Source organism: Globicephala melas, chromosome 18, assembly GCF_963455315.2.
Source record: "Globicephala melas chromosome 18, mGloMel1.2, whole genome shotgun sequence".
Lineage (NCBI taxonomy): Eukaryota > Metazoa > Chordata > Mammalia > Artiodactyla > Delphinidae > Globicephala > Globicephala melas.
In genome coordinates this window covers 32,457,584-32,483,455 of record NC_083331.1, presented here as the reverse complement: position 1 = coordinate 32,483,455, position 25,872 = coordinate 32,457,584, and the positions used below count along the sequence as shown (strand labels likewise).

General features: G+C 38.6%; 1 protein-coding gene across 4 annotated transcripts in view; it reads left to right on the top strand.

The window, feature by feature from the left end:
- DIAPH3 (diaphanous related formin 3) overlaps positions 1 to 25,872 on the top strand; it is a 547,054-nt gene that overhangs the window by 4,017 nt on the left and 517,165 nt on the right. The window contains exon 2 of one of the 4 annotated variants that reach the window (XM_030830360.2): positions 24,230 to 24,262. The exons of the other annotated variants lie outside the window; for them this stretch is intronic. Coding sequence (XP_030686220.2) covers positions 24,230 to 24,262 — 33 coding nt within the window. The remainder of the gene's footprint in view (positions 1 to 24,229; positions 24,263 to 25,872) is intronic. 4 annotated transcript variants of the gene reach the window in all.

The window sequence follows — 25,872 nt, the reverse complement described above, 5'->3', positions numbered from 1 at the left end:
AGAACTTTTGCTTATTGTTCTGGGAACTTGAGAGTTGAAATCGTAGTGGGCTTGGTGAGAATAGTGCCTGCTCGCCTTATTTCCTTGGGCTTATGTGGAGGCAGGTGTGGTAGGCTGAATAATGATCCCCCAAAGTTATTCACGTCTTAACATTCACGTTAATTCCTGGAACCTGTGAACGTTACCTTATGACAAAAAAAGGACATTGCAGGCATGATTAAGTTAAGTTTTAAAAAATGGGGATATTTTCCTGGATTATCAGGGTGGACCCTAAATGCAAACACACTTCCTTATGAGAAGGAGGCAGAGGAAGATTTGACTACAGAAAGGGAGAAGGTGAGGTGACTACAAGGCAGAGAGATTGGGGTTGCAGCCACATGCCAAAGAATGCTGGCAGCCATCAGACACTGGAAGAGGCAAGGAACCCTTCTCCCGTATTGGGAGATCGGCCCTGCTGACACCTTGATTTTAGCCCAGTTGAACACATTTCTGCTGTTTTAAGCCATCAGGTTTGTGGTAATTTGTTACGGCAGCCACAGGAAACTAACAGCAGTTATGAGGATGACCACATTGAAAGTTTTGGTTTCACAGTTTATAAATGTATGTTTTAGGAGAACCGTCAGATTCATTTAAATCTCTTCCTGTGGTATCGTTTATTTTGGAAGATTTGTGATTTGAGCGAATATTAGATAACCACAGTTTGGTTTCCTGGAATAATGACTAGAACCTTCATTCATCTTGCTGTGCTGTATCATTATCATAAAGCAACTATGATAATGATACAGGTGATTTCTATGTGCTCTTTTTGAATTTATTTCTTCATTGAGTCCTCAGTTAAAGTGATTGCTCTCAGTTGTCCTAGAGTTACACTGTCAAGAATTGGAGATGGTGTTCTTAGTTGAAGGCTTTAGGCACCTGAGTTTTATTCATGTCAAAATTCCACCTAACCTAGCAGGCACTGAAACCTTCATAAGGTAAAAATCACTTTATTCAGTCCAGTCTTCTAAGTATAGTCGTCCTTCGTTATCCACGGGGGGTTGGCTCCAGGACCCTCCTTGGATACTAAAATCCATGGATGCTCAAGTCCCCTACATAAAATGGCATAGTGTTTGCATATAACCTATGCACATTCTCCAGTAAAGCATTTCTAGATTACTTATAATACCTAATACAATGTAAATGCTATGTAAATAGTTGCTAGTGTGCGGCAAATTCAAGTTTTGCTTTTTGGAACTGCCTGGAACTTTTTTTCCCCAAATATTTTTGATCTGTGTTTGGTTGACTAGTCAGATTCAGAACCTGCGGATACAGAGAGTTGAATGTAAATTGCTCTGAATCATCCCAGACTTTCTTTTCTTCTATCCTTCTAACAGGAAAAATAAGTTTACTTTTATTTGTTAATAGATGATTTATCAAGAGAACAAAATATATCAAGTGGCTTTTGGGGAGTATATTTAGCTGCTGAAAATAGATAATATATGGTATTTATTACTTCTGGATCACTCTGGATCTTTTCTTTGTGAGTAAAAAGGGGTGGGAGCAGGGATAATTGTCTTAGATTTAGAGCAAGGCTTAATTGCTTTTTTCAAAGACTTGGGTCTTTAATTATGAAGAAGCAAACTGACATACATTTATTGCACTGTGAAACCTTGCATCTCATCTAGTCTGTCTTGTAACAATTGCTTCTGAACAGATGTTACCTGAAATACCTTTGCGCAGTTAGTAGAACGTGAAAATTTGTCATGTTTTTATTGTTGTCTTAAATTAACTCTACTATACGGCATAACTTTATTGCTGTGTCCTAGAATCTTTATATATTTACTGCCTTATAGATTGGATTTAAAATTGGCTTTTTACATAGAATGCAAATTAACCTGTGTGTAACTTGTTTATGCTTGCAGAATAGTACAAGAAAAAACTGCTATGTATTACACTAATGTAATTGTCTTTAACTCAGCACATAGTATTCTCCAAACTAGGAATGAAATGAATGCTACAGAATATGCTTACCATCACACTCTGCTTGTTTATCCCAGAAACTAATTTGACTTTTAGGTCTATAAAATATAGATTAAGCATAACCTTTTACTTTATGAGATATTAAGGATCAAAGCACCAGCTTTCTTTGAACAGGATCTACAAAGGTAACTTTCTCTCAATAGCAGCAGGGTGGCATTGAAATACCTTACCATTGGGAGTAATTTTCTCAAATAGCAAATCACATAATCATTATTAACTTAGAGGAGAATTTAAGAGTTTCAGTAAGTTAAGTTTTGGTGCTGGAGTATTCAAGTTTCTATCTAATTAATGAAAAGTACTCGGAAATGCTTTGCCATAGATTTTATTCTTCAAAGGACCCACTGCCAACCTTTCTCACAGTTTTTTGTAGAAGAGGCATTATGAATGATGTTTACAAGCAGTGACTTGTACCATATTTAGGGCTTCGATTCCAGCTATGTCACATATTAGCTGTGTGAACTTGGGTGAACTTAGCCTCTCTCTGTGCCTGTTTCCTCATGTGTAAAATGGGGTTGTTGGGAAGATTAAAAGTTAATGTGATGGGCGGAGAACAGGACCTGTAACAGCACTGTAACCTCTAAATATTTACCGTTTATAGGTTTGTTGTTGTCATCATTAGTAGTAATAGTAGTAGTAGTACAATTTTGGTCTAGATTTTAGGGCATTGGGGATGTTACATTGGATATTGGAATAACTTTCTTATACTGGGAAATCTTAATTGGAGCAGACTTTTTCCTCATGTTGAGGCGGAGGCATTCTGTTCCCAGGTCTTATCCTGGCAGGTCAGGTGGTGACATGTGCATTGATGCAGACTTCTGATTCTTATTACTGAAAGGTCAGAGCAAGTTTCTGGAGCTTTCTGAGGGGTATGTTCTTATTTGTAAAACGAGCTTTATGCAACTATGAAACTTAGGTACCAACGAAACTTACAAAAAGAAACTGGCAAAGGAAATGACCTCAAACTTAGAAAAAAAAAATTCTTGTGATACTCCATTGTGGATTGAATGATAGTAAAAATGTTACTTATATATGTATAGATATAAAACCAAGTATAACTCTTTATGCTTATGGCTCTTTTACAAAACAGATTTACATATAAAATCCAAAACAAAGGTATCAAACCCATAAAATTTAAATTAACAACATTAATGTGATTGATAATTATTTTTGTTGAAATTAAGTCATCACTGTTGGATTTAATACGGGAAAGTTATGTGTGTGGTTTGCTGTTTTCCTTTTTGTCAACTTGACTCTTGGATAGAAATGGAATTCCAGAGCTGAGGAGGCTAAGCACAGACTGATGGCTCCAAAGATCTGGCTGCACACTGTTGGTGGAGGCCTGTTATCTAACATCCCTGTTATTTTCACAAGGTCTGGACTTGAGGTTCTGGGTGAAGTAATGAACTCTTATGATAAAAAGAAAAGAGCCATATGTAAATTTTTTTTTTTTTTTTTAGTAAATTATATGAAACTGTTGATAAAGAGCAGAAAGAATTGGAGCCAAGACCACCAGCCTCTATATTCATTTTTCTCTTGAAATTTAACTTTCCATAGCTTTGGGTATATCGTTCCTTGAATAGTGTCATTTTGGAATTAGAACTTTTCGAAACTGAATTCTTCTTAAGTGCAGGAGCTTGTGAACCGTACGTGGCATGATGTCCATGTTGTTGGGCCTGCTGATACCATATTGGTAGAGCACACAGATGCAGGCATGGTCACCAAAAGTGCCTGATGGAACGTGGTTCTAGAGGGGTCATTCAGATTGTACAGAACGTGCTTGCTTTATTTCTAACGTTTAATATAATCTTGGAAAAATACAAAGTTTCAAAAGTCTGATAGAATCGGAGAGTCTGTGGAAGGGCCCTGCAGACCTCAGTTTGAGGAACCTGGAGATGCCGTAAGACAAGACGTTAGGAGAGTCCTTGAACAGGCAGAGGTTTTGCACCTTTATTTAGTCTTTTGTTTCGTGAAGAGCGAAAAGTGATTAGTAAGTATTTATCAGTAGTGAAGGATGCATACAATGTGCTTTAAAACAGTTTACCTCTAAGTGCTTTTCTAAGGGTCAACATTTCCCTTGCAATCTTTAAACAATATACTTTATCATACAAAAGAGATACAGAACACAGTGTAACTGCTCACCAGTAAGCTTCAGAAATGAAACATCATAAATTCTATTGAAATGTTCATTTCTTCCCTTTCTATTTATATCTCCTTATAATATTTACTCTTCATTTCTTTGAAGTAAGGGCTTACAGGATTTAATTTTTAAAAAATTTTGATTAGTATTTTTGTTGTTGTTGTGGGGGTTTCCAATATATCTCTCTCTCTTTTCCGTGAAAATAGATACATGAATGGAATTAATACCTAATAACCTTCTAATCCCTCCATCTTTTAGCATCATAGCCCATCTTAAATACCAGAAAAAAAGGGTATTTTTCCCTAAAAATAGATCCATGAATGGAATTAATATCCAATAACTTTCTAATCTCTCTATCTTTGAGCATCATAGCCCATCTTAAATACCAGAAATAAAGGGGGCACTGGGATTTAATGTATCAAACATGTACTAAGAGCATCCTGTGTGCTGAGGGCCTTGGGGTATACCCAAGTAGCTGTGGTCTACGTCAAACCTTCATGGATTAAAGATGGCTAAATAACCTGCTCAAAGCTCTCCAAGGAAATTATTGCTAATTCTAGGTCATTCTAGATGTTAAAAGAAAAAAAAAAGTATATGCCTTTTCTGGGGTTAAGGTGTAGAATTTCTTGAAACTCTCAGTAAGATACATGGATTAATCTAATTGTAAGATCTGTAATGTTACATTTCTTTAGCTAATTTTATTGTGAGGTGTCTTCCCAAGATGCGGGGGAGTTTATCCTATAATTGCTGCATTTTCCTGAGGCAGGCTGTTTATTTGGGTGTCATAAAAATGAAACTTTGTAACATTCAGTTTTTAACCAGGATTTACAAATTGGTGACATTGATTGTGGACTGTACTGTAGTATTAAACTGTTTTTGTTTATCAAAACATTGGATAGAATGCACTTCATAAAGACAATTACAATTCATTTCTAATGAAAAATTGACAGCCCGAGAAATGAACATGAAAAATAGAATGCACATAATCTACATTCAGAAACTCAGTATGACAGTTTCATTTCTTTATAAAAGGTGATGGTCTTCATTAAAACCGTGTTCTAACTGCACTCATCCTATCTTCTGAGGGTATCATTTTGCTCTTATTGATATGTTATCTCGAGCCTGCTTTCAGTTGCTGTATGCATATGTTTGTAAGCTTTTGGAAGTCACTTTCTCTCATGGTGGTACCTGATATAGGCTTGAGCTTATGATGTGAACACTTGGCTAATTGAAAATCTATGCAAAACTACTCTTGTAACCTTACACCACCTGGTTCATTAATCTATTCATGATTAATTTTAATTTAAATAATATTGATATACCCTAAATGTCTATTTTATTTTTAAAAAAGATTGCAGTGGTGGTGGGTGAGGGCATGTAAAGACTACCAGAAACATCTGGGTCATTGGAGAACTGAACCTGCCGACTCAAGCTCCTCCAGGGGCCTGGCAGCGTGGCTTTAGAACACCCCCTCCAACCCTCCAACCACTGTGATAAAGAGGGCTTGGGCTGGATTCAAATATGGCTGTATGTCCTTGGGAAAATTAACTTCTGTGCCTCAGTTATCCTATCTGTAAAATGGAATAGATAATTGTAGTATTGTGACGATTAGTTGAGGTAATGCATGTTACAATAGCTTGGGCACAGAGCCTAACAGTTAATACATGACAGCTGTTATTCCAGATCTTTCTGGATTTACCATGTGGTTGGGACCCAATAAACCTGTTGTAAGTTGAAAATATAATCAAAAATGCATGGAATATGCCTAACTTACTGAACATTACAGCTTAGCCTAGGCTACTTTAAACGTGCTTGGAAAACTTAACATTGGCCTATGGTCAAGCAAACTCATCTAACATAAAGCCTATTTTATAATAAAGTGTTGAATATCTCATGTATTGAATACTGTACTGAAAGTGAAAAACAGACTGGTTGTGTGGGTCCAGAGTGATTGTTTCTCTCGTGATCGCATGGCTGATGGGAGCTGCGGCTGCTGTCTGCCCAGCATCACGAGGGAGTATCCTACCACCTATCTATCACTAGCCTAGGAAAGGATCAAAATTTAAAATTTGAAGTGCAGTTTCTATTGAATGAGTATAGTTTTCACATCATCGTAAAGTTGCAACGTTGTAAGTGGGAGACTGTAGTTTTATTCTTTTGGTTCCTGAACCCCCAAATAGGGGAGATTCCACCTCTGTAGTGTTGAATTCTCTCAGGCTGGTCATCTTGAAGGGCATGTGACATGATCTCAGTTATTGACAGCATTTTGACCTTTCTTCTGCTTCCCCCTTCCCTCCTCCTTCCTCCATTCCGGCTGGACACCTGCATTGTGTCCAGGGACCTGACCTTAATTCCAGTGGGGAACATGCCAAGAGGCTTGGTCCCTGGCCATATATCCCCTCCTTTCTGTTTCATCTAGACCTCCATCCCTTGACCTTGCCTCTCTTTCTTTCTCTGTCAGCCTCCTGCTGACAACACTTGCTCTACACTAAACCCACACCCTATGAAAGTAACCCAGGGCTTCCTTTTGAACTAGGATGCCTTTACGTTCCTCCCCTCCTCAAACCTGCCATAAGGTAGAATATAAATAAATAAAGCAGCTCTGGCCTTCTTGTCCACTTGCCTCCTATCTCCAAGCCTGGAACAACCTGATAGGCTTCTCTGTGGCTGACCTGTGCTGCTGCATCCTGGTGGAAACCCCTCCAGCTCTGTGAACTGACGCCCTTAGACATCAGGAATCTACAGACTCACTGATTAGCAGGGTCTTCAGAGATGTTGATCACAGTCATCATCATGATAGCTATGCTTATTCAGCTCTCTTGGTGGGCTGGATACTCTTTTAATCACTTAGTCCTAATACAATGGTTTGAAGTAGGTACCCTTGTGTTACACTTGATGGAACTGAGGCAGGGAGAGAGGTTTGGGGATGGTCCTGAGGTGCTGCAGCTGGGAACAGGAAATGATGGATGTGAAAGCAGCCAGGCTGGGCCAGAGCCCTGGCTTTGAACTAGCTTTTTGGTTACGTCCTTTTTTACTTCTCTCAGCATTTATGCTGAGACTGTATGTATTCACTCTTTTTACCTTCTCTATGGGCCTGATTCCTTTTTGTTGTAAATCGTTTTTTAAATTGAAAAAGTAATGTGTGAAACTCTTAAAAAGCCCAACAGTGTATGAGTTCAGAGTGAAATTCACTAAGACTCCCTTACATCCTAGACCACCAGTTCAGATTTTCCCCATACAGAGGCAATGATGACTTTTATTATTTTCTTTTGGATCCTTTAATGATATTCTCTGTGTGTGTGAAGCTCCCACTTGATACTGCACAGGAACATGCCACAGCATTTGCTGAAATGATCTTAGAGATGGTTTCTCCTGACTCTTCACACTCACCTTGACACATTCTTCAGAGAGAAAATAAAGGCCGTACTGCTTGAACTGGCTCAATTTCCTGCTACTGCTGCTGTAATCTTCTATATCTGCAACTCTTCATCCTTTCTCTTCCAATATCCACAGAAGAAGTGTCTGTTTTTCTATTCAAGGTTAATCCCTTTGCCACTGATCTTGATCCAGTCCCATTCCATGAAGTGTTTCACTCTTCACAGGCTCCATCCCGTAAGAATGCTCAGATATCTTCCATTCTGAAAGAAAAAGCAGAAGCAAAACCAAACAACCTCCCTCTCCAACTTTCCCATGACCCTGTGACCCACTCAATACCATGCTGTTTCCTTCCCTTATAGCCAAATTCTGTGAATTAGCTGTTTTCATTTATTCTGTAAATATTTGAATGGCCTTTAATACCAAGCATAGCACAGGTGGGTACAGTTTGGTTCTTGACTTCAAGAGGCTCCCATTCAGTCTGGCATGGAGAATAGTGGTACAGACCAAGTGTGTGGTATTACCAGGGAGTCCATATTGTGTAATTTTAAAGAACTCGGGCCCTGAAGTTAACCTGGGTTTAAGTCCTGGCTCTGAAATTGGTAGCTGTGTGACCCTGGGAAATTACTTTTGTTGTTGTTTGTTTCTTCATCTATGATGTGGGAACAGTAGTACCCGTATTATAGGTTAGACATGATGTTTCAATGTGTTATAATGGGGGTTAACATGTAAGTACTAAATAGCTCTTAGCTTGCTGCTGCTGTCATGATGGCATCGGCCAAGGGTAGGGTGCGCTCATAAGGGAGGGATTCAGACACCTCCCATAGGCTCCTCAACCTGTCTTTGCTTCTGTCATTCCACTGAAATTGCTTTGGCAGGTCAACAACTGCCAACCCAGTGGCCGATTTTCAAGCTTCGTCTTACTAGACGTCAAGGTATTAGCACTGATCCCTCACTTCTTCAAACCTTTGATGTAACTTATTCTTCTCTTCTAATCTTTGCTCATCCCTCTTCCTACCCTCTTAGTGTTCCCAAGTACTGTCTCTTTGATCTTTTACTTTTTTTACTTGATACCTCCTTCCAGCATGAGCTCATTCATTTCATTAGCTTTTACTACCACCTAGATCAGTGCTGTTAAGTACAACTTTCTGTGATGATGGAAATGTTGTGTTCTGCTGTGTCCGATTTGATATTCACTAGTCATATGTGGCTAATACTACCAAAGGGCTGACTTTTTAATTTGAATTAACTTTTGAAATAGCCATATGTGGCTAGTGGCTAATGCTAGACTTTGGCCCACATTCATGTTTAAATGGACTGCCTGTGGCCTCAGGCACAGGCCATCTACAGGTCAGACTGCCTTCCAATGATGTGACAGTTTATTCCTGCTGGATAACTTGTACATCTTGTTCAGGCAAAGATGATACGCTTTCTTAGCCTCTGAAGCTACCCTCAATGATGGATTTATGAGCAAAACGACATCAACGATGACAGAAACAGGCATGGGATCACACCTGTTAGAATGGCTGTCATCAAGAAGAGAGAACAAGTGTTGGTGAGAATGTGGAGAAAAGGCAACCCTTGTGCGCTGTTGGTGGGAATGTAAACTGGTTCAGCCACTATGGAAAACAGTATGGAGGTTTTCCAGAAATTAAAAACAGAACTATCATATGACTCATCAATCCTAGTTCTGGGTATATATCCAAAGGAAACGAAAACTGGACCTCTAAAAGGTATCTGGACTCCCATGTTTATTGCAGTATTATTCACAATAGCCAAGATATGGAAGCAACCTAAGTGTCCATCAACAGTTGAATGGATAAAGAAGATATGGTATATATATATATATATACACACACACACACACAATAGAATGTTTATTCACCTGTGAGAAAGAAAGACATTCTGCCATTTGTGACAACATGATTGGACCTTGAGGGCATTATGCTAAGTGAGATAAGCCAGAGGGAGAAAGACAAATACTATATGATATTACCTATATGTGGAATCTGAAAAAGAAGGGTGGGGGAATGTGTTAAGGGAGATGAACTTTGGGGAGATGAGTTAAAGGGTATAAACTTACAATCAGAAGATAAGTTCTGGAGATCTAATGTATAGCATAGTGATTATAGTCAACCATACTGTATCATAAACTTCCGAGTTGCTAAGAGACTAGATCTTAAGTGTTCTCCACACAAAAAAGAAATGATAATTATGTGAAGTGATAGAGGTGGTTAGCTAAAGCTACTGTGGCAATCATATTGCAAAATATAAATGTGTCAGATCAACACGTTGTATGTCTTTAACTTACACAATGTTATATGTAAGTTATACCCGCAGTCCTTGGTCATTTGCAATAGGTTATTAGGATCACTGGGGGCCTTCCCGTGCCTCTTGCTGTCAGCTGCTGACTTCCCCATAAACCTTGTTGACTCATTTTATTAGTGTGTTTGAATCGTGCGATGATCAATATGAAATGTGAAATTATGAATATGAATCAATATGAAACTATGTGTTTTCAGAAGTCCTTTACAAATATACTTGGGTTATTACTAGAGAGTCATCACTGAAGTCTCCTTGGTGTTGTTGGAAGATTGCCAAGGGCAGTTTAGGCTGTAGTTTCTTGAGCCTGCAGCTTGACTACAGAAATTGGTGTGTTCAAAACCTAAGTTGTGAGATAGAATTTTATGTGTTGGAATTTCACTATGTCATCGTGTGACATAGTGTAAGTTTGATATAGTATTGGACTGCTCTGTATGTAACCCCATTCAAGGATTTTTCTCTCCAAATTCCCCAAATTTCTTTGGGTGAGAAGTGCAATGAAAAGTATTAAGGTGAGGAACCCATGTATTTCTGTGTGTGTAGCAGTGGCATGATGGTTACTTATGTTACATTATTTTTGAATCACTGAAAAGGGAAAATAAGTGACCCAGGTTATTTATGTTTTCCTCTAGAACCTATTGAATTGTAAACTCCTTCAGGGCAGGTGCTGTGTTTTATAGTTCTTTATATACCAGGCCGGGCATGATGTTTTGTTAGCTTAGATGCTCAATAATGATATCTGGCTTGGTTAGTATTTCTAAGAGATGTAAAACATAACCACATTTTATGTATAGCACTGGGACTGCATGTAAGAGCTGGAATTGTGCTCTTTTTCCTCCTTTTTCAGATATTAAATTTGTAAATATGCAATCACCTTTTTGACTTAAGTGACAAACCAATTTAGAGGGTAGTAATAAAAAGTAGTAATCAAATTATGCAGGAAAACTTAGTGGTGATTTAATTATTTAAAAAAGAGTTTAAACATCAATAATTTAAAAATTAAATTTTCTTTATTTAGCTTTTGCCCTGTAATTAATTTCTGACAAGTATGTGTGTGTGTTTTTTTGAATGAGATTTTGAAATGTGGATATTTTTGTGGCTCATGTTTAGTCTGATTTGGAAGGACATGGTGTATAAGGCTTGTGGCATGTACTAACGCTTAAATTCTACAAATAAAAATATAAAAACTATTGATTACATTTCTATTTTACACTTAAGCAACTTTAAAAAAAATAAAGGGGGAAACTCCCTAGCAAAACATATATTTTTGTGTTAGTCAGTTTTCAGAAATTACAATCCCCCCAGCTTCTTATCACCTCAACTTTTAAGATAAGACTTTGTACTCAGTGTTATAACACTTAATAACCATTCAATTGGAATTATACTTATCTTTCTTTTTATTTATTTTATTATTTTATTTTATTTATTTTTTTGGGCTGTGTTGGGTCTTCACTGCTGCGCGTGGTGAGTGGGGGCTACTCTTTGTTGCGGTGAGTGGGCTTCTCATTGTGGTGGCTTCTCTTGTTGCGGAGCACGGGCTCTAGGTGCATAGGCTTCAGTAGTTGTGGCTCGTGGGCTATAGAGCACAGGCTCAGTAGTCGTGGCTCACGGGCTTAGTTGCTCCATGGCATGTGGCATCTTCCCGGACCAGGGCTTGAACCTGTGTCTCCTTCATTGGCAGGTGGCTTCTTAACCACTGCACCACCAGGGAAGCCCTATGCTTACCTTTCTTGTTAAGATTTCATTTCCAATTCCTTTGCCTCATAAACAACTCAGAAACTGCTTCATTTCTACTGTAAGTCTTCCTCCCTAGGTTTGAAACAGCTGCTGTCCCACGGAGTGGCGAGGATTGAGGGAAGGGAAGGGAAGGGAAGGAAATTGAGCCTGGGTTTGGGGTCACAGTGACCAAGGTTCCATTCCCAGCCCGGCCACTCATCCGCTCTGGCAGATCACTTTTGTGACACTCAATTTACTGATCGGTAAGATGGGATAATGGCTGATGTTTAGGATTGTTGGGTGTATTAGTAACTATGGTAATGCTCAATAGGTGACGGTGGAAATGGTGATGATGTGGGCTATATGATATGGGTACCTAGGGATCTATTTTGCAGTCTCGGGTTCTGTGTCAGTCAAGGCCTCTTTTGGCTTAAAGGAACATAACAATATCTAGTTTAACCTTAGAAAGGGCAATTGTAAAGATGCACAGGGCTATCTCCTGGGATCAAGCACAGTGAGTTTAGCTGCTTCACTTGGATTGGAGCGGAGAACTGAAAACGGGCAGCTTGTCTCATTCCCTTTTCTGGGATCATACATTTTTGTGGTGCTTCTTACCAGGCATTGCTCCACTGTTGTATCTCTGCATTGTATCGCTTCTGCTACCTTGATTTTCACACAGCCAAGCCCAGAGTCTCACAGTTCCAGGTATACATATATGTTCTTGGTCCTGATTTTCATCTCTGAATTCTAAGTCCACATTTCTGGGAGAGTGAGGATTTAATTGGCTTTGCTTGGATTTAAGTGTTGAGCTCTGCTCACCTCAGCTGTGGCAGGGCTGGCTCACAAAGAATGATGATTGCTGGTCCCACCCCTATGACATAGAGAAGGGATTGTGTGCACGAGACAGATAAACCCAACAGGTGTCTGCCATATCTGCACATGTGGGACTTTGGTGATGCTAGGCACTGGAAGACTGAGCTTGCCCAATTTAGTTGTTTCTAACCCTGGCTGTATATTAGAGTCACCATGGGGGTAGCTTAAGTACTTATGGCAGGCCCTATCTTTGGGTATTCTGATTCAGTTGGTTTGGGATATTACTCAGGTATTTGTATTAGGAAAAGAAAACAAAAGCTCTTCAGGTGATTCTCATATTCAGATTGAAAAACCACTGGCCTAAATGTTCCCTGCGCTGTGGTATGTCTAGGAGTTCAAAGATAAGGGAAACAAGGTCCCTGCCACTTTTTAAAAAAAGGAAAGAAGAAAAAAAAGACAAACCCACAAACTGCAAGACAGTGAGTGATCAATGACCCAAAGGAATTTTTTATATACACAGAACATTTTTATTACAGGATAGGGATATAGCACAGCAATAGCAGAAGGATATGCAGTGAAAGGGGTCTGGCGATCTCAGGCATAGGCTGACACACAGGACACGTGCTGTCCGCAGGTCTTGAACCACCACCAGCATACATGCAAAGCATTTTGGTACCAGGATGCCCCAAGTCTGTTCATGCTGGGGGTCTCTTACCTACATGACCAGCTTCCCCATTACCACCTGAAAGGAATAAGAGGGACTCAGTGGGTCAACTCCTTTTTTTGGGTAACTTTTATTTATTTATTTTATTTTTGGCTGCGTTGGATCTTCGTTGCTGCATGTGGGCTTTATCTAGTTGTGGCGAGCGGGGGCTACTCTTCGTTGCAGTGCCCGGGCTTCTCATTGCGGTGGCTTCTCTTGTTGTGGAGCACGGGCTCCAGAGTGCGGGCTCAGTAGTTGTGGTGCACGGGCTCAGTTGCTCCGCGGGAAGATCGTGTGGGATCTTCCTGGACCAGGGCCAAGGAACTGTAAACAAAAGGGCTATGGGGGACAGAATTGGGATCTTCATTTCTTGATGATACTGAAGGTTCACCCACCCTTACTGTAAATTTATATGTGCAATACCTACTCAGTCTGTTTTCTTCCCTCACATTGTATTCTCCCCTTTAGCTGTCAGTCTCCTGAGGCCCAGGCAACATGCTGGCTGTAGGGATGGTGCTGGGAAACTGCCACTGCTTGGAGTTCTCAGCCCCAAAGAAAAATCACAGCATGTGAGAGGCCCCAGCAGCTGAAAGGAGGGTGGTCCAATACAACTGACACCCAGCAAAGCAGAGCTGCTGGCAAAGTGGATTCAACTGTTATTTACTAGTTAAGTTGATTACTTATAACATGTTTTTATACATAAACATTTGTGACTGTTCTGTTAGAAGAATAAAAGCCCATGTCCTTAAGATGGCCTGGGATGGATCTGCCCCTCCTTCCTCTTTGATTTGTTTCATGTTGCTGTTGCCACACTGGCTCCCTCCTTCCTTGAACCCTAGAGGTGCTCTTTCCTAATGGCCTTTGTTCTCCCTGCTCTTTTATCTGAAACACTTTCCCTGATTCCTTAGTCCACTCCAGTCTGCTCAGATGCCACCTTCCCATTCAGACTTATGCCTACCTCAATTCCCACGTTTTAAGTTGCAACGCTGCTTTCTGGGCCTGCCTTACTTTGTGCTAATTTTCATTTTTAGCAGAGCTCTCATCACCTTCTAACATCCTCTATAACTTATTAATGTGTTTGTTGTCTGTTCCCCAATAGAAGGTAAGCTTCTTTAGGACAGGAATCTTTGTTTTATTTACTGATGGTTCCCTTGTCAATACATAGAAATGTTTAATATTTGTTGAATGAATGAATGTTTTAGGAATCTGTCATTGTGTAAAAAGGACAAATTCTGTACTACCAGTTTTACCTGAATCATGGCTTAATTTGACTTTAGTTTTAGATCATTGCTATAATGTTTGCATGTTCCTTAGCAAGTATTTATGCACATATGATTAAAAATGCTGCCTTTTCTTCCTGTCAGCATTAAATACCTCTGTTATGGTGCTTAACCCACTGTCTTGCATTTTGGTTATTCAGCTACTTGTCTTGCTGCTCCTTTGGTTGTAAGCTCATAAGAGCAGGGACTGGGTCCTCTTTATATATATATATATATTTTTTTTTTGGCCCTAGACACCCCCCCATCCCTTTTGTCTCTGACTCTACCTCCTAGCACTCTTCTTCTTTTTTTCTTTTAAAATTTATTTATTTATTTATTTATTGGCTGCAGCAGGTCTTAGTTCTGGCACGTGGGATCTTTTGTTGCAGTGTGTGGACTCTTTGTTGTGGCGTGCGGGCATCTCTCTAGTTGTGGCGCTCAAACTCCGGAGTGCACGGGCTCAGTAGTTACGGCACATGAGCTTTCTAGTTGTGGCACATGCCTTCTCTCTAGCTGTGGTGCACAGGCTCTTTGTTGCAGCATGTGGGCTTGTCTCTAGTTGTGGTGCGTGGCTTTTCTCTAGTTGTGGTGCGTGGGCTTCTCTCTAGTTATGGCGCTCAGGCTCCAGAGTGCACGGCCTCAGTAGTCAGGCTCTTTGTTGCGGTGTGTGGGCTTCTCTCTAGTTGTGGCGTGTGGCTTCTCTCTAGGTGTGGTGCGCAGGCTTCTCTCTAGTTGTGGTGCTCGGGCTCCAGAGCACACGGGCTCAGTAGTTGCAGCGTGTGAGCTCTCTAGCTGTGGCACGTGGGCTCCAGAGTGCATAGGCTCAGTAGTTGTGGCGTGTAGGCTCAGAGCGATTGGGCTCTGTAGTTGCAGCATGTGGACTCTCTAGTTGTGGCACGCAGGCTCAGTAGTTGCAGCACGTGGTCTTAGTTGCCCTGCAGCATGTGGATCTTAATTCCCTGACCAGAGATCGAACCTGCGTCCCCTGCATTGGAAGGTGGATTCTTAACCACTGCGTGGGTCTTCTTTGTATTTAATATAGTGTCTTGCACATGTTGGCAGCCTAATTGTATTGCATAGTAGAAAAATAGGGTTATGAGGGACTTCTCTGGTGGTCCAGTGGTTAAGAATCTGCCTTCCAATGCAGGGGACGTGGGTTCGATCCCTGGTCGGGGAACTAAGATTCCACATGCCGCAGGGCAACTAAGCCTGTGTGTTGCAACTACTGAGCCCCCGCACCCCAACTAGAGAGAATTCCGCATGCCGCAACGAAAGAGCCTGCGTACCACAACTAAGACCCAACACAGCCAAATAAACAAACAAACAAATAAATAAATAAAAGCAAAAAGAAAAAAAGGATTATGAGACTAGGTCTTACTTGAACAATCATGTCTTATTTCTTATACTTTGTTATCATGTCTTCATTTGCATTGAGTTATCAAGTGAGTGGTATTTACCTTAGCTTTCTTTTTTCAATTTATTTATTTATTTTTGGCTGTGTTGGGTCTTCGTTTCTGTGCAAGGGCTTTCTCCAGTTGCAGCAAGCGGGGGCCACTCCATCGTGGTGCGTGGGCCTCTCACTATCGCGGCCTCTGCTGTTGGGAGCATGGGCTCCAGACACGCAGGCTCAGCAGCTGTGGCTCACGGGCCCAGTTGCTCCGCGGCATGCATCTGGGATCCTCCCAGACCAGGGCTCGAACCCACGTCCCCTGCATTGGCAGGCAGATTCTCAACCACTGCGCCACCAGGGAAGCCCTACCTTAGCTTTCTTAAGATGGCATGAGATAGTTTACATTTATAATAAGGAAAAATGATAGATTTCTTTTATTTCTGACATTAATAAGTGTCAAAGTAGAAAAATAAAGCTAAGTCAATATATTATTGTTGCCACAGAAATTGAATTTGTGTCAAAAGGATTTGTGCTTGTGATGTAGTGATTCATATAGTTTTCTTGGAATTAAGTCTCTAGCAGGTGACAACATCAATAATTCACAAAACCAAGGAGACTTTTGAGATTGGTTAATTTATATATGTGGATTAGAAAACAAATGAATAATGTGCTTAATGTATTCTGACGTATTTGAAAATATGCATTAAAAATACAGCCTATTAAAAAGTCTCTGTTCACAGTATTTATTAGATTTTTCAGATTTTTATTTCTTTTACTGTCTCATACATACATTTTTATTTGAAAAGGAACAAATCTATATTTTCTGTTTAGTGTAAAAAGTAATATCCATATAATTAAAAGAAACTTTTCTCATTATAAAAATAAATATGCTCATTCCAGACAGCTAAGAAAATACAGAAAAATGTAAAAAAAAATTGTTTCAAATCCCACAATCCAGATATGTAAAATTAACAGTGGTTCCTGTCTGTTTTTTTTCCATAAATGTGTATATTAATGAAGTTAGAATTATATTGCAAATGCAATTTTAAATACAGCTTTGTTTCATGTAACATTATATTGTAAGCATTTTTGCTATGGTAAGACTGTAATTTAATCTTGCACGTATTCTGGGAAGTTTTAGGTTGATTACAATTGTAGCTATTTAAAATAATGCTGTAGTGGTATATATCTATGTATAAGAATACTTGATTGTATTTCTTATTTCCTAAGTATAGATTCTACAAATAGAATTACTAGGTTAAAGAGTAATTACTAGTAGAACTACTAGGTTGAACATAGGATTTGTTTCACCAAATTGTTCTCTCAGAAGGTTTCACCAGATTTATTTCCTTATGGTGATGCTAAAATGTAAACAAATAAAACCCTTCTCAAATATAGAGCAGTGTGATGCGTGGTACTATATAAGTCTCAGGAATATCCAGTCTAAATTCGTGTCTTAGACATGACATCTAAGAGGCTGAGGCACTCTCAGAAATAACATAGTAATTAGATAAACTTCAGGGTGATTTTGGAAGCTCTGGGACCATTTAAAATCCGTCTACAGCTAATATCTTACTTTTCAGCCTTCTCCAGATAATGAAAAAGGTCTTGGGTTCTGATGACCTCGAACCAGACCTAACTTGTAAAGGGGTTCAGGGATTTGAATTGTCTTTTCCTGGACCCGTTGGAGAAGCGTTTTTGATCTGGTAATTTAGTGAAAGAAACTGGAACAGCTGAAGAGAATATCTTAAAATAGGTATGAAGGCTGTGTTACTAGGATTAGTCATTATGTTTTCTCTTTGAAAGAAAAGGAACACTAGAGTTCTGCTAGAATAAAAAATGACTTGTTAGGTGTTCAGCCCCTGTGATGTGTAATTCAGGTGAGAGTTACAAGTAGCAATTTGAGAATTGGTTTTTCTGGAGAGGTGGTTGTTTTCGAGCAGTTATGTGGTAGACTTTTGATCCTTTTGAAAACCTTGTGCCCTCTTAGAAATGAATCTTTTCATGTCTGTAAATGGTTGAATGATGCCTCCTTCTGAAACCTGGTCTTTCACAAAGAAGGAGTCATGGAGAAGGCAGGTCTGGATTCTTGGATGCTAAGGTGCATAAGCCTTGGAAAATGGGTAGTGGACAGGTGTTTATCATCCTAAGATGGGCAGGATTACAATTTTGAGTAAATGAACAGATTAAAAGATGCTGGTGAGCTTTTTCTGATTCTTACCTGTTCGTAACATCTCTCTCACTTTTCTCCACCTCAAACTAAAAAAATGACCACATGAAGAGCGAGGCAGCTTAAAAGCTTTACTTTATAGTATCAAAGAGCCAGCTCTACTCTTGTCCTCAGAGCTGGGAAAGCTTCAGTATTATTTTTGGACCCTCCTGAGCTGTTAAATCTGGAGCCCTTGAAGAACAATATTTTCAGATCTAGGTGTGTTGTGTGGGTGCTGGGGAGATACCTCTTCGACCCATCCACAGGTGTGTTTAGTGTCACAGTTGCTAGTAGTATTATTTCACATTGCTACAATCTTTATAATTGGCATTGATATTAAAATAAAGACAGGTGTGTGGATAAGAAATGTTACTAGATTAAAACACATATTTATAAGTGTATTAGTGGAAGGGAATAAGCTGGACTTTAAAACAAAACTTTGAGCAGATTATAATTCTGATTAAACAGATTACGATTAAGAGAGGACTGAGCCTGGCCCTTTCTCCTTAAGGTGTAACTGTGTTCTGTTGATCAGAACCTGTCACCCGTTTTTTCAAGCAAATAGTGTCATGTCGTGGTTTGATATAATGAACAATTTTTGATACTTAAGTACTAAATATATGCTTATGAGATTGAATTATTGTACCTTAGAGAGAGACTAAGTATTTGAATAAGTGATGCAATTGGTGATTCATCCTGCACTCAGAGATCGTTGAATTTTCTTAAATCAGTGCTAATTGGTGCCAGTCACTTCAGGGCACTAAAGCCTGTCCCAACCGTACCAGCTCCCTGTCTCTCACTTCTTTAAAATCCTCTGTGCTTCCTGTCTGCACCCTTGTTTTCATTTGTTTCTGCGACATAGATTTTAAATGAGGCACGTGACAGACGTTGGTCTGTGTGCAGCCCAGGGGATGTTTAATGCTGATAGTGGTGGAGTGTGGTCCCAGACTCGCTGCAGCAGCAGTGCCCTCGAGCCCCTTAAGTGTACAGGTTCCTAAGCCCCACCTTAGACCTACTGCACCAGGATCTTGGGAAGCTGAGGTCCTGCCATCTACTTTTACAAAGAAAGTCTTGGTGTTTTTCTTGTGCACACTAATAAGCTGAAAACCACTTGGTTTGGAGGGTCTAGTTTATGAGAATTGGGTCCAAGTCACTTGTGTTTGGAGGCTTTAATCTTTTTAATTTTTCCACTTGTTGCTAATTTCTCATAATGACCCAGTTAAGTGGTGTAAACTTAATAGAATTAAATTGCAACAGCTAAAGATTATTCTAAAATATTACTGTGTATTGCCTCTGCTGACAGTGATCCGAGCCTGCTAGCTTGATGCCTGGTGGGCCTTCACATGTCTAAGGACATCAGTGGACAGAGCCTTTGCTGTCTGCTAATCCACATGTGCCAACCAATGAAAGAAAATGTAAAATTTGCTAAAACGCTTAGGTTACAGCTTGGAATCTTTTTTTCATTGCATGTGAACCTCAGGGGTTTGTATGTTGCTTTGTATTATATAATTTATTTGGTCTTTGTTACTTATTTGTCAACTAAGTTGGTGGTGGTGTTCTCCATACCTCGATATTGACAGCATTTTGCACAGTGCTCTGTAAGCTCTGGATCTATTTTTTGACATTATGTACTGTCTTCAATAAAGGTTTTGATGCCTTGCTTAAATGGGAATATAGAGGACGATGTTCTGTGTTTCTGTCAAAACTGCCCCCCCCCCCCTTTTTGATTCTATGTTCTTTTGAAGAAAAATCTATAAAGACTTGTTCTCTCTTTCAATTCCAGAGTGATCCTCTTGACCATTCATCCTAGGAACTGTCATTAGCAGAAAACCTGTCTACATGTAGAGCTGCTTTCTTTTTAGGGAGAAATAGAATTAGCAGTTTGAGAAACATAGGACCACAGGAAGAAGGGTGAGGTTTGGCTTGGGAAAAGAGCCCCAGTGTGCTTTAGTACCACACCTTAGCCAATTAATTACCAGTGGTCCTGTGTTCAGAGTTGTTTATATTTTGATATTATCACCACTTTTATTCTATCTCATTGTCATAAAGCATTAACACTATAGAGTCATAGGCCAGATAATGTAACTAAAGGTCACAAAGTCACATCTAGGTGTAAGTGTTTTAATATATCTAAAATTGTATACTTTTAACTTTTCTCCCCCCTGGCAAATATAACCCTAATGTTGCTATCAGGTTGTTATTTTTAAGAGTGTTCCTATTTGATTCCATTTAATAGTGGTTTTATGATTCTGTTTCCTACTTGGTATGAATGTTAGCAAATTCTACCCATGAACTGGATTGATATGGGCAGTTTCTGTTTTCCCCAACCAGACCATATAGTAAAGAGCATGCTGGTAGCTATAAAACAGAAATACTTCATTTTTTTAAGTGTCTTAGTTAACCAGACATTTGAACAGTATTTCAAGTACTAGTATAAAAGCAATACTTTTTTATAATAAAGTTTTTTTTCTTTTATACATTAAGGATGTCACCCTTGTAGTTTTGTATCTCCAAAACCAAGACCAAAACCCCACAGAGTTATCTGAGGATTTTATGTCAGTCGTTCTCTTCTCCCTCTCCCTCCACTTTTTAGAAGTCTGTAATCTAAACAGGTAGGACTTTGAGATAATGTAAACTTTACAATAAACTTGAATTAATATTAACATTCAAAGATCCTACAAAAGGATGCCACTTGATCTAACCTTTACATTTTTTCACTAAATATTTAGTGTTTCTTTCTTATTTTTCCCAATCATATTTGAAGTGGACTGTGATTAGACATTTAAGTTTGTAGGGGAAATTACTCACACTTAGATCTACTCAAATTTTTTAATGCTAGCTTGTGTTTAGTGGTTTCTTTCAGATTGCATGTGGGTAAACAAATACCTATGTAATCTCTGTTTTCTGAAAGCTGAATCTTGAATTGAAACTTATTCTGTCTCTACTGTTTGGATATAGAAACCAACATTTTTAGATGAGTTTTCCAGCTGTTTACTCTGTTAGTCAACATCTCTAGTTCTGTCATGGGCCCTTGAATTTGCTGTCATCATGCCCTACTGGCTTATCTTGCTGGTGGTAAGAATTGATAGGTAACTGTTTCCCAGAAGAGAAGGAATAGTGAACCTGACCTTAACTTCTTGCTTGTCTCTCAGACTGTTAAACTTCCCATGCTTACATCCCTTTGAGTTTTCTTATTTTTCTATGTAAGCATTATAATTCTGTTGTAATTCATTGCGTGTTCTTTTTTGTGAAAGATTGTTATAATAATATAGCTTGTAATTGGACTTACATGCATGCCCATATAGTGTTTAAAAAACAGGCCAAGCATTTAACAAATTAATTGAGTTGCTAGATCCTCAATGAAATAGTTTAAGGATATTAAAAAAAAATTAAAAAAATACTATGACCAAAAAAATGAATCCTTATGTGTCTTGTTTCTACTCGAGTGACTACTCTTTTTCTGTAAGTTATGAGTCCAACTCTAATTTAAAAGCCTGTCCTATTTTAGGCCATTGAAGGTAAATAAAAATGTTCCTCTTGGTTATTTACATCTTCTGAATTTTACATCATGTAACCTACATTCCCTATGTTTTCTGTATAATACTTTCTGTATCTTCTATGCAGTTTTTAGTTCATAAATCTTACATAGGCCCTAGTGTCATTTCTCTTAAAATTGTTTGTCTGCTTTCATTGTTTCTTTTCTCTTCTTTAACATCACTTTATGGCATTTTCCTCAAGGCAACTCAAACTGGCATTTTGGAATATTTCACTTGTGTTAGTACATGTTTTCGCTTTATTGTGGCATACTATTCCAAGTAGGATTTCTGCATGATACTTTTTCATTAGCCTTACTTTTCAAGCATTAGGCCACTTAGAATGCTGTTGTGTCAGAAGTTGGCTCTATTCCTTTTTCCTTGTCAGAGGAACTTGAAATTATCCCTTTCAGGTGTGATGTGAGTTGTGACTGGGGTGATACCTCTGGTTGGAGAGGGAGAGAGCAATGTGGTTAACCAAATGCAGTGGACTGGAAATCTCTACTAGTGGGAAAGCACACAGACAGTAGCCATGTGGGTTTGGGTTCAATTCTAGTCATGGTCTCTGGGATGAGATTGTGACCCTAAGTGCCTCAGGATCACACCCACTCTCACGGGCCTCTGTGCATACTTGTTAATTTCAACTGCTGAAGTTAATAGTGATTAAAAGTAAATTTTACAACCCAGGATTCAACATTAAACTTTGTTAATCCAGTATTATTATTCCTTTGCTCCTAGGTCAGCATATGTGGTCTACTGATCACGTAATTCAGTCTAGAACTGGCATGATCACTTATCCAGCTGCATTCTCTTTAGTATAAGCAAAGCTCATGCTGTGTCCCTCCAGTTACTGTTTTTCCTGCCGTAGAAGAAGGAACATCTTCTCTGAAAGGGTGGAGAATCTGGGATAGTGATTTACACTGTACAAATTTTTAACCTGGATCATCATCGAGGTAGATTCATGAGCATAAAAGTGCCATCATCAAAAAATCTACGAACAAATGCTGGAGAGGGTGTGGAGAAAGGGGAGCCCTCCTGCACTGCTGGTGGGAATGTGAATTGATACAGCCACTATGGAGAACAGTATGGAGGTTCCTCAATAGAACTACCATATGACCCAGCAATCCCACTACTGGGCATATACCCTGAGAAAACCATAATTCAAAAAGAGTCATGTACCACAATGTTCATTGCAGCTCTATTTACAATAGCCAGGACGTAGAAGCAACCTAAGTGTCCATCGACAGATGAAGGGATAAAGAAGATGTGGCACATATATACAATGGAATATTACTTAGCCATAAAAAGAAACGAAAATGAGTTATTTGTAGTGAGGTGGATGGACCTAGAGTCCGTCCTACAGAGTGAAGTAAGTCAGAAAGAGAAAAACAAATACCATATGCTAACACATATATATGGAATCTAAGAAAAAGGAAAAAAAAGGTCATGAAGAACCCAGGGTCAAGACTGGAATAAAGACGCAGACCTACTAGAGAATGGACTTGAGTATACGGGGAGGGGGAAGGGTAAGCTGGGACAAAGTGAGAGAGTGGCATGGACATATATACACTACCACATGTAAAATAGATAGCTAGTGGGAAGCAGCCGCATAGCACAGGGAGATCAGCTCGGTGCTTTGTGACCACCTAGAGGGGTGGGATAGGGAGGGTGGGAGGGAGACGCAAGGGGGTGTAGATATGGGGATATATGTATATGTATAACTGATTCACTTTGTTTTAAAGCAGAAACTATCACACCAGTGTAAAGCAATTATACTCCAATAAAGATGTTAAAAAAAAAGTGCATTCTAGTTACAAGCATGAATGATAAATTTCATTCTGTCAATAAATATTGAATTTATTGATACCTATTTGCCACTTATTCCATTAGATGATGATTGCTAACACATATCCTTTTATACTTTTCATAGACCTGACCTAATTTCCTGTTTAGGAAATGTGCTTGACACTTTCTCTGCCCTTTTAAAGGTCTAATGCTACAATGAATAAGAAGAAGGAGAATTGGAAATTGATTCCAGCTACTTAAATACAAAATCTTCCCCAGCTCCAGAATTTATAAAAACTTGGATTGTTTTTCCCCCCTAAATGCTTAATTTTGCTTTCAACTCCACTTTGCAGGAAACTAATTTATTCACTTTCTAAAGTGGCCTTGTGTATGTCTAGCAAGGAAATTGGCAAAAGGGTTCTCAAAGAAGTAGCAATGAAATTGAAAAGTGTCTACTGTCAATAACTGGTGATAAATCAAACCAATGTTAAAGATGCAAATAGTCATTCTAGTACTCTCTTCTCTTTTATTAGAATTGTTTAAGTTAATTAGCCAGCAAAGTACTTCATTATCTATTATGCTGCATGCTAATGGTAGATTTAAAGTTTCACTTTTATAATTTGAACACTTTTCTGAAAATCTTATTTAAACCCCTATATCCATTGCATTCTAAGTCTGTATGGTAGCTAATACTGTTATTTGGGAGAATATATTTATTGTTCTACAGTGAGGTTTCTAGTTTGTGAGGTTTACAAAGACAAGAAATTTTAGGAGACTATCACATTCAAGGTAACTTTTGTCCATCTTTTTGAGAAAGTGATTAAAACAATATATAATGCATTTTTATCAGACTGTCAGAAATTGAATTACATTCAACTTAGCGTTGTAGAATTTTAAATGTACTCTATTAACTAATATTAAAAAAGCTGTTATAAATTACTGATATGATTGGTTTCTTTCATTTGCAGCATTTAAATATTAGGACACTGACAGATGATATGGTAAGATTATCCTTGATATTTCCTTTGTTGTGAATCTTAACTAACCATGTAATGTTGATGGTGTGCTGCACTAACACCTTTGAAATTGCTACAAACTGCATGTTTTGGAAATGGGACTCTCTTTATAGTGCTAAAGTAAGAGGTAGAACTGGTTGTGAAATACATTAGATTGTTGCTTTCAAATAGTAAAAGGGACTAGTCAATATGTTCATTTAAAAATTTTGTTTAATCACAAGTTGTTAGTCAACTTGGAATCATTCAAATCATCTCTCTTTCTTTGAGGGTGAATCGCACACTTCAAAAAGAGGTACAAAGGATAGCTAAAGACATGTCAGCTTTTCAAAAATATGTAGTTGCTAATTAAAGTAAACCAGACTAAAATATCACACATATAGTTTTTAAAAGTTTTGTTTAAAAACGAGAGAACTAAGCATGCCTTATCCTATATTCTGCATGCTGAAAATAATCAGCTTTCTTATAAGTACTTAACATTTTATATCACTGTTACAAATTCTTATATATTCAAATGAATTTTTCTGAGAAGTATATTTTTGAATGTAACTCTTGGTTAACGGTAAAAAATAACAATGAGAATAACAACAAGACCCAAATAAACAGTAGCACCAAAAACACAGAAGCATGATAAGGAGGACCAAGCACAGCACTTCGATAACTAGGATTTGAATTCAGCTTCACTTTATGTCAAATATGAAACAGTGCCTAGAACTCACTGAGGGCTCAAAAAGTGTTTAGCACCCCCAATATCCAAAGTAACATCTTAGGCACGTGGTTTAGGTGGGCATAAAAAGATGAATGAGATGTAGATCTGGACATGCACAATTTAAAAAATTGAATCAGAACGCTGTGTTTTATTCCTCTGGATAGTATCTAAGAAAAGGATATTTATGTAAACTTTTCTGGATAACATTTATTTCTCATAGGATAATATTCAGAAATGGTAGTAATATTGAGCACTTATGCAGATTATGTATATAACTTCTCACCCTGCAAGGTGGGTGATGTACTTATTGTAGTGCGGAGTGCATCGGGGCTCAGGCAGCCTAAGTAGGTAGCTTACCCAAGTATGCACAGCTCTCAAGTGGTGTAGCTGTGGCTTGAGTCTTGTTCCATGTAGCTCCAAACCCACACACTTGCTGTGCTGACTTAGCCTTCAGATGGCTCCTAAGGCCAATAATAAAACCATGTGCAATTATTAAGTATTAACTTTTATGAGAATCTACAGTGGTATATTTGCAAAGCCTTATTGAGGTATAATTCACATAGCATGTAGTTCACCCATTTAAAGTGTATGATTCAATGGTTTTTAGTATACTTGCAGAGTTGTAGAACCATCACCACAATCAATTTAAGAACATTTTCATTACCCAAAAAGAATATATATATATATTCTTTTTATATAGAATATACTATATAGAATTTTTATATGAAATATACTATGCCTGTGAATAGTCTCTCCCGAATTATTCCCAACTCGCTCAGCCCTAGGCAATGTCCAGTCCACTTTCTGTCTATAGATTTGCCTCTTCTGGACATTTTATATAAATGGAGTCTTACGTGTGCTTTTGTGACTGAATTCCTCTACTTGGCAT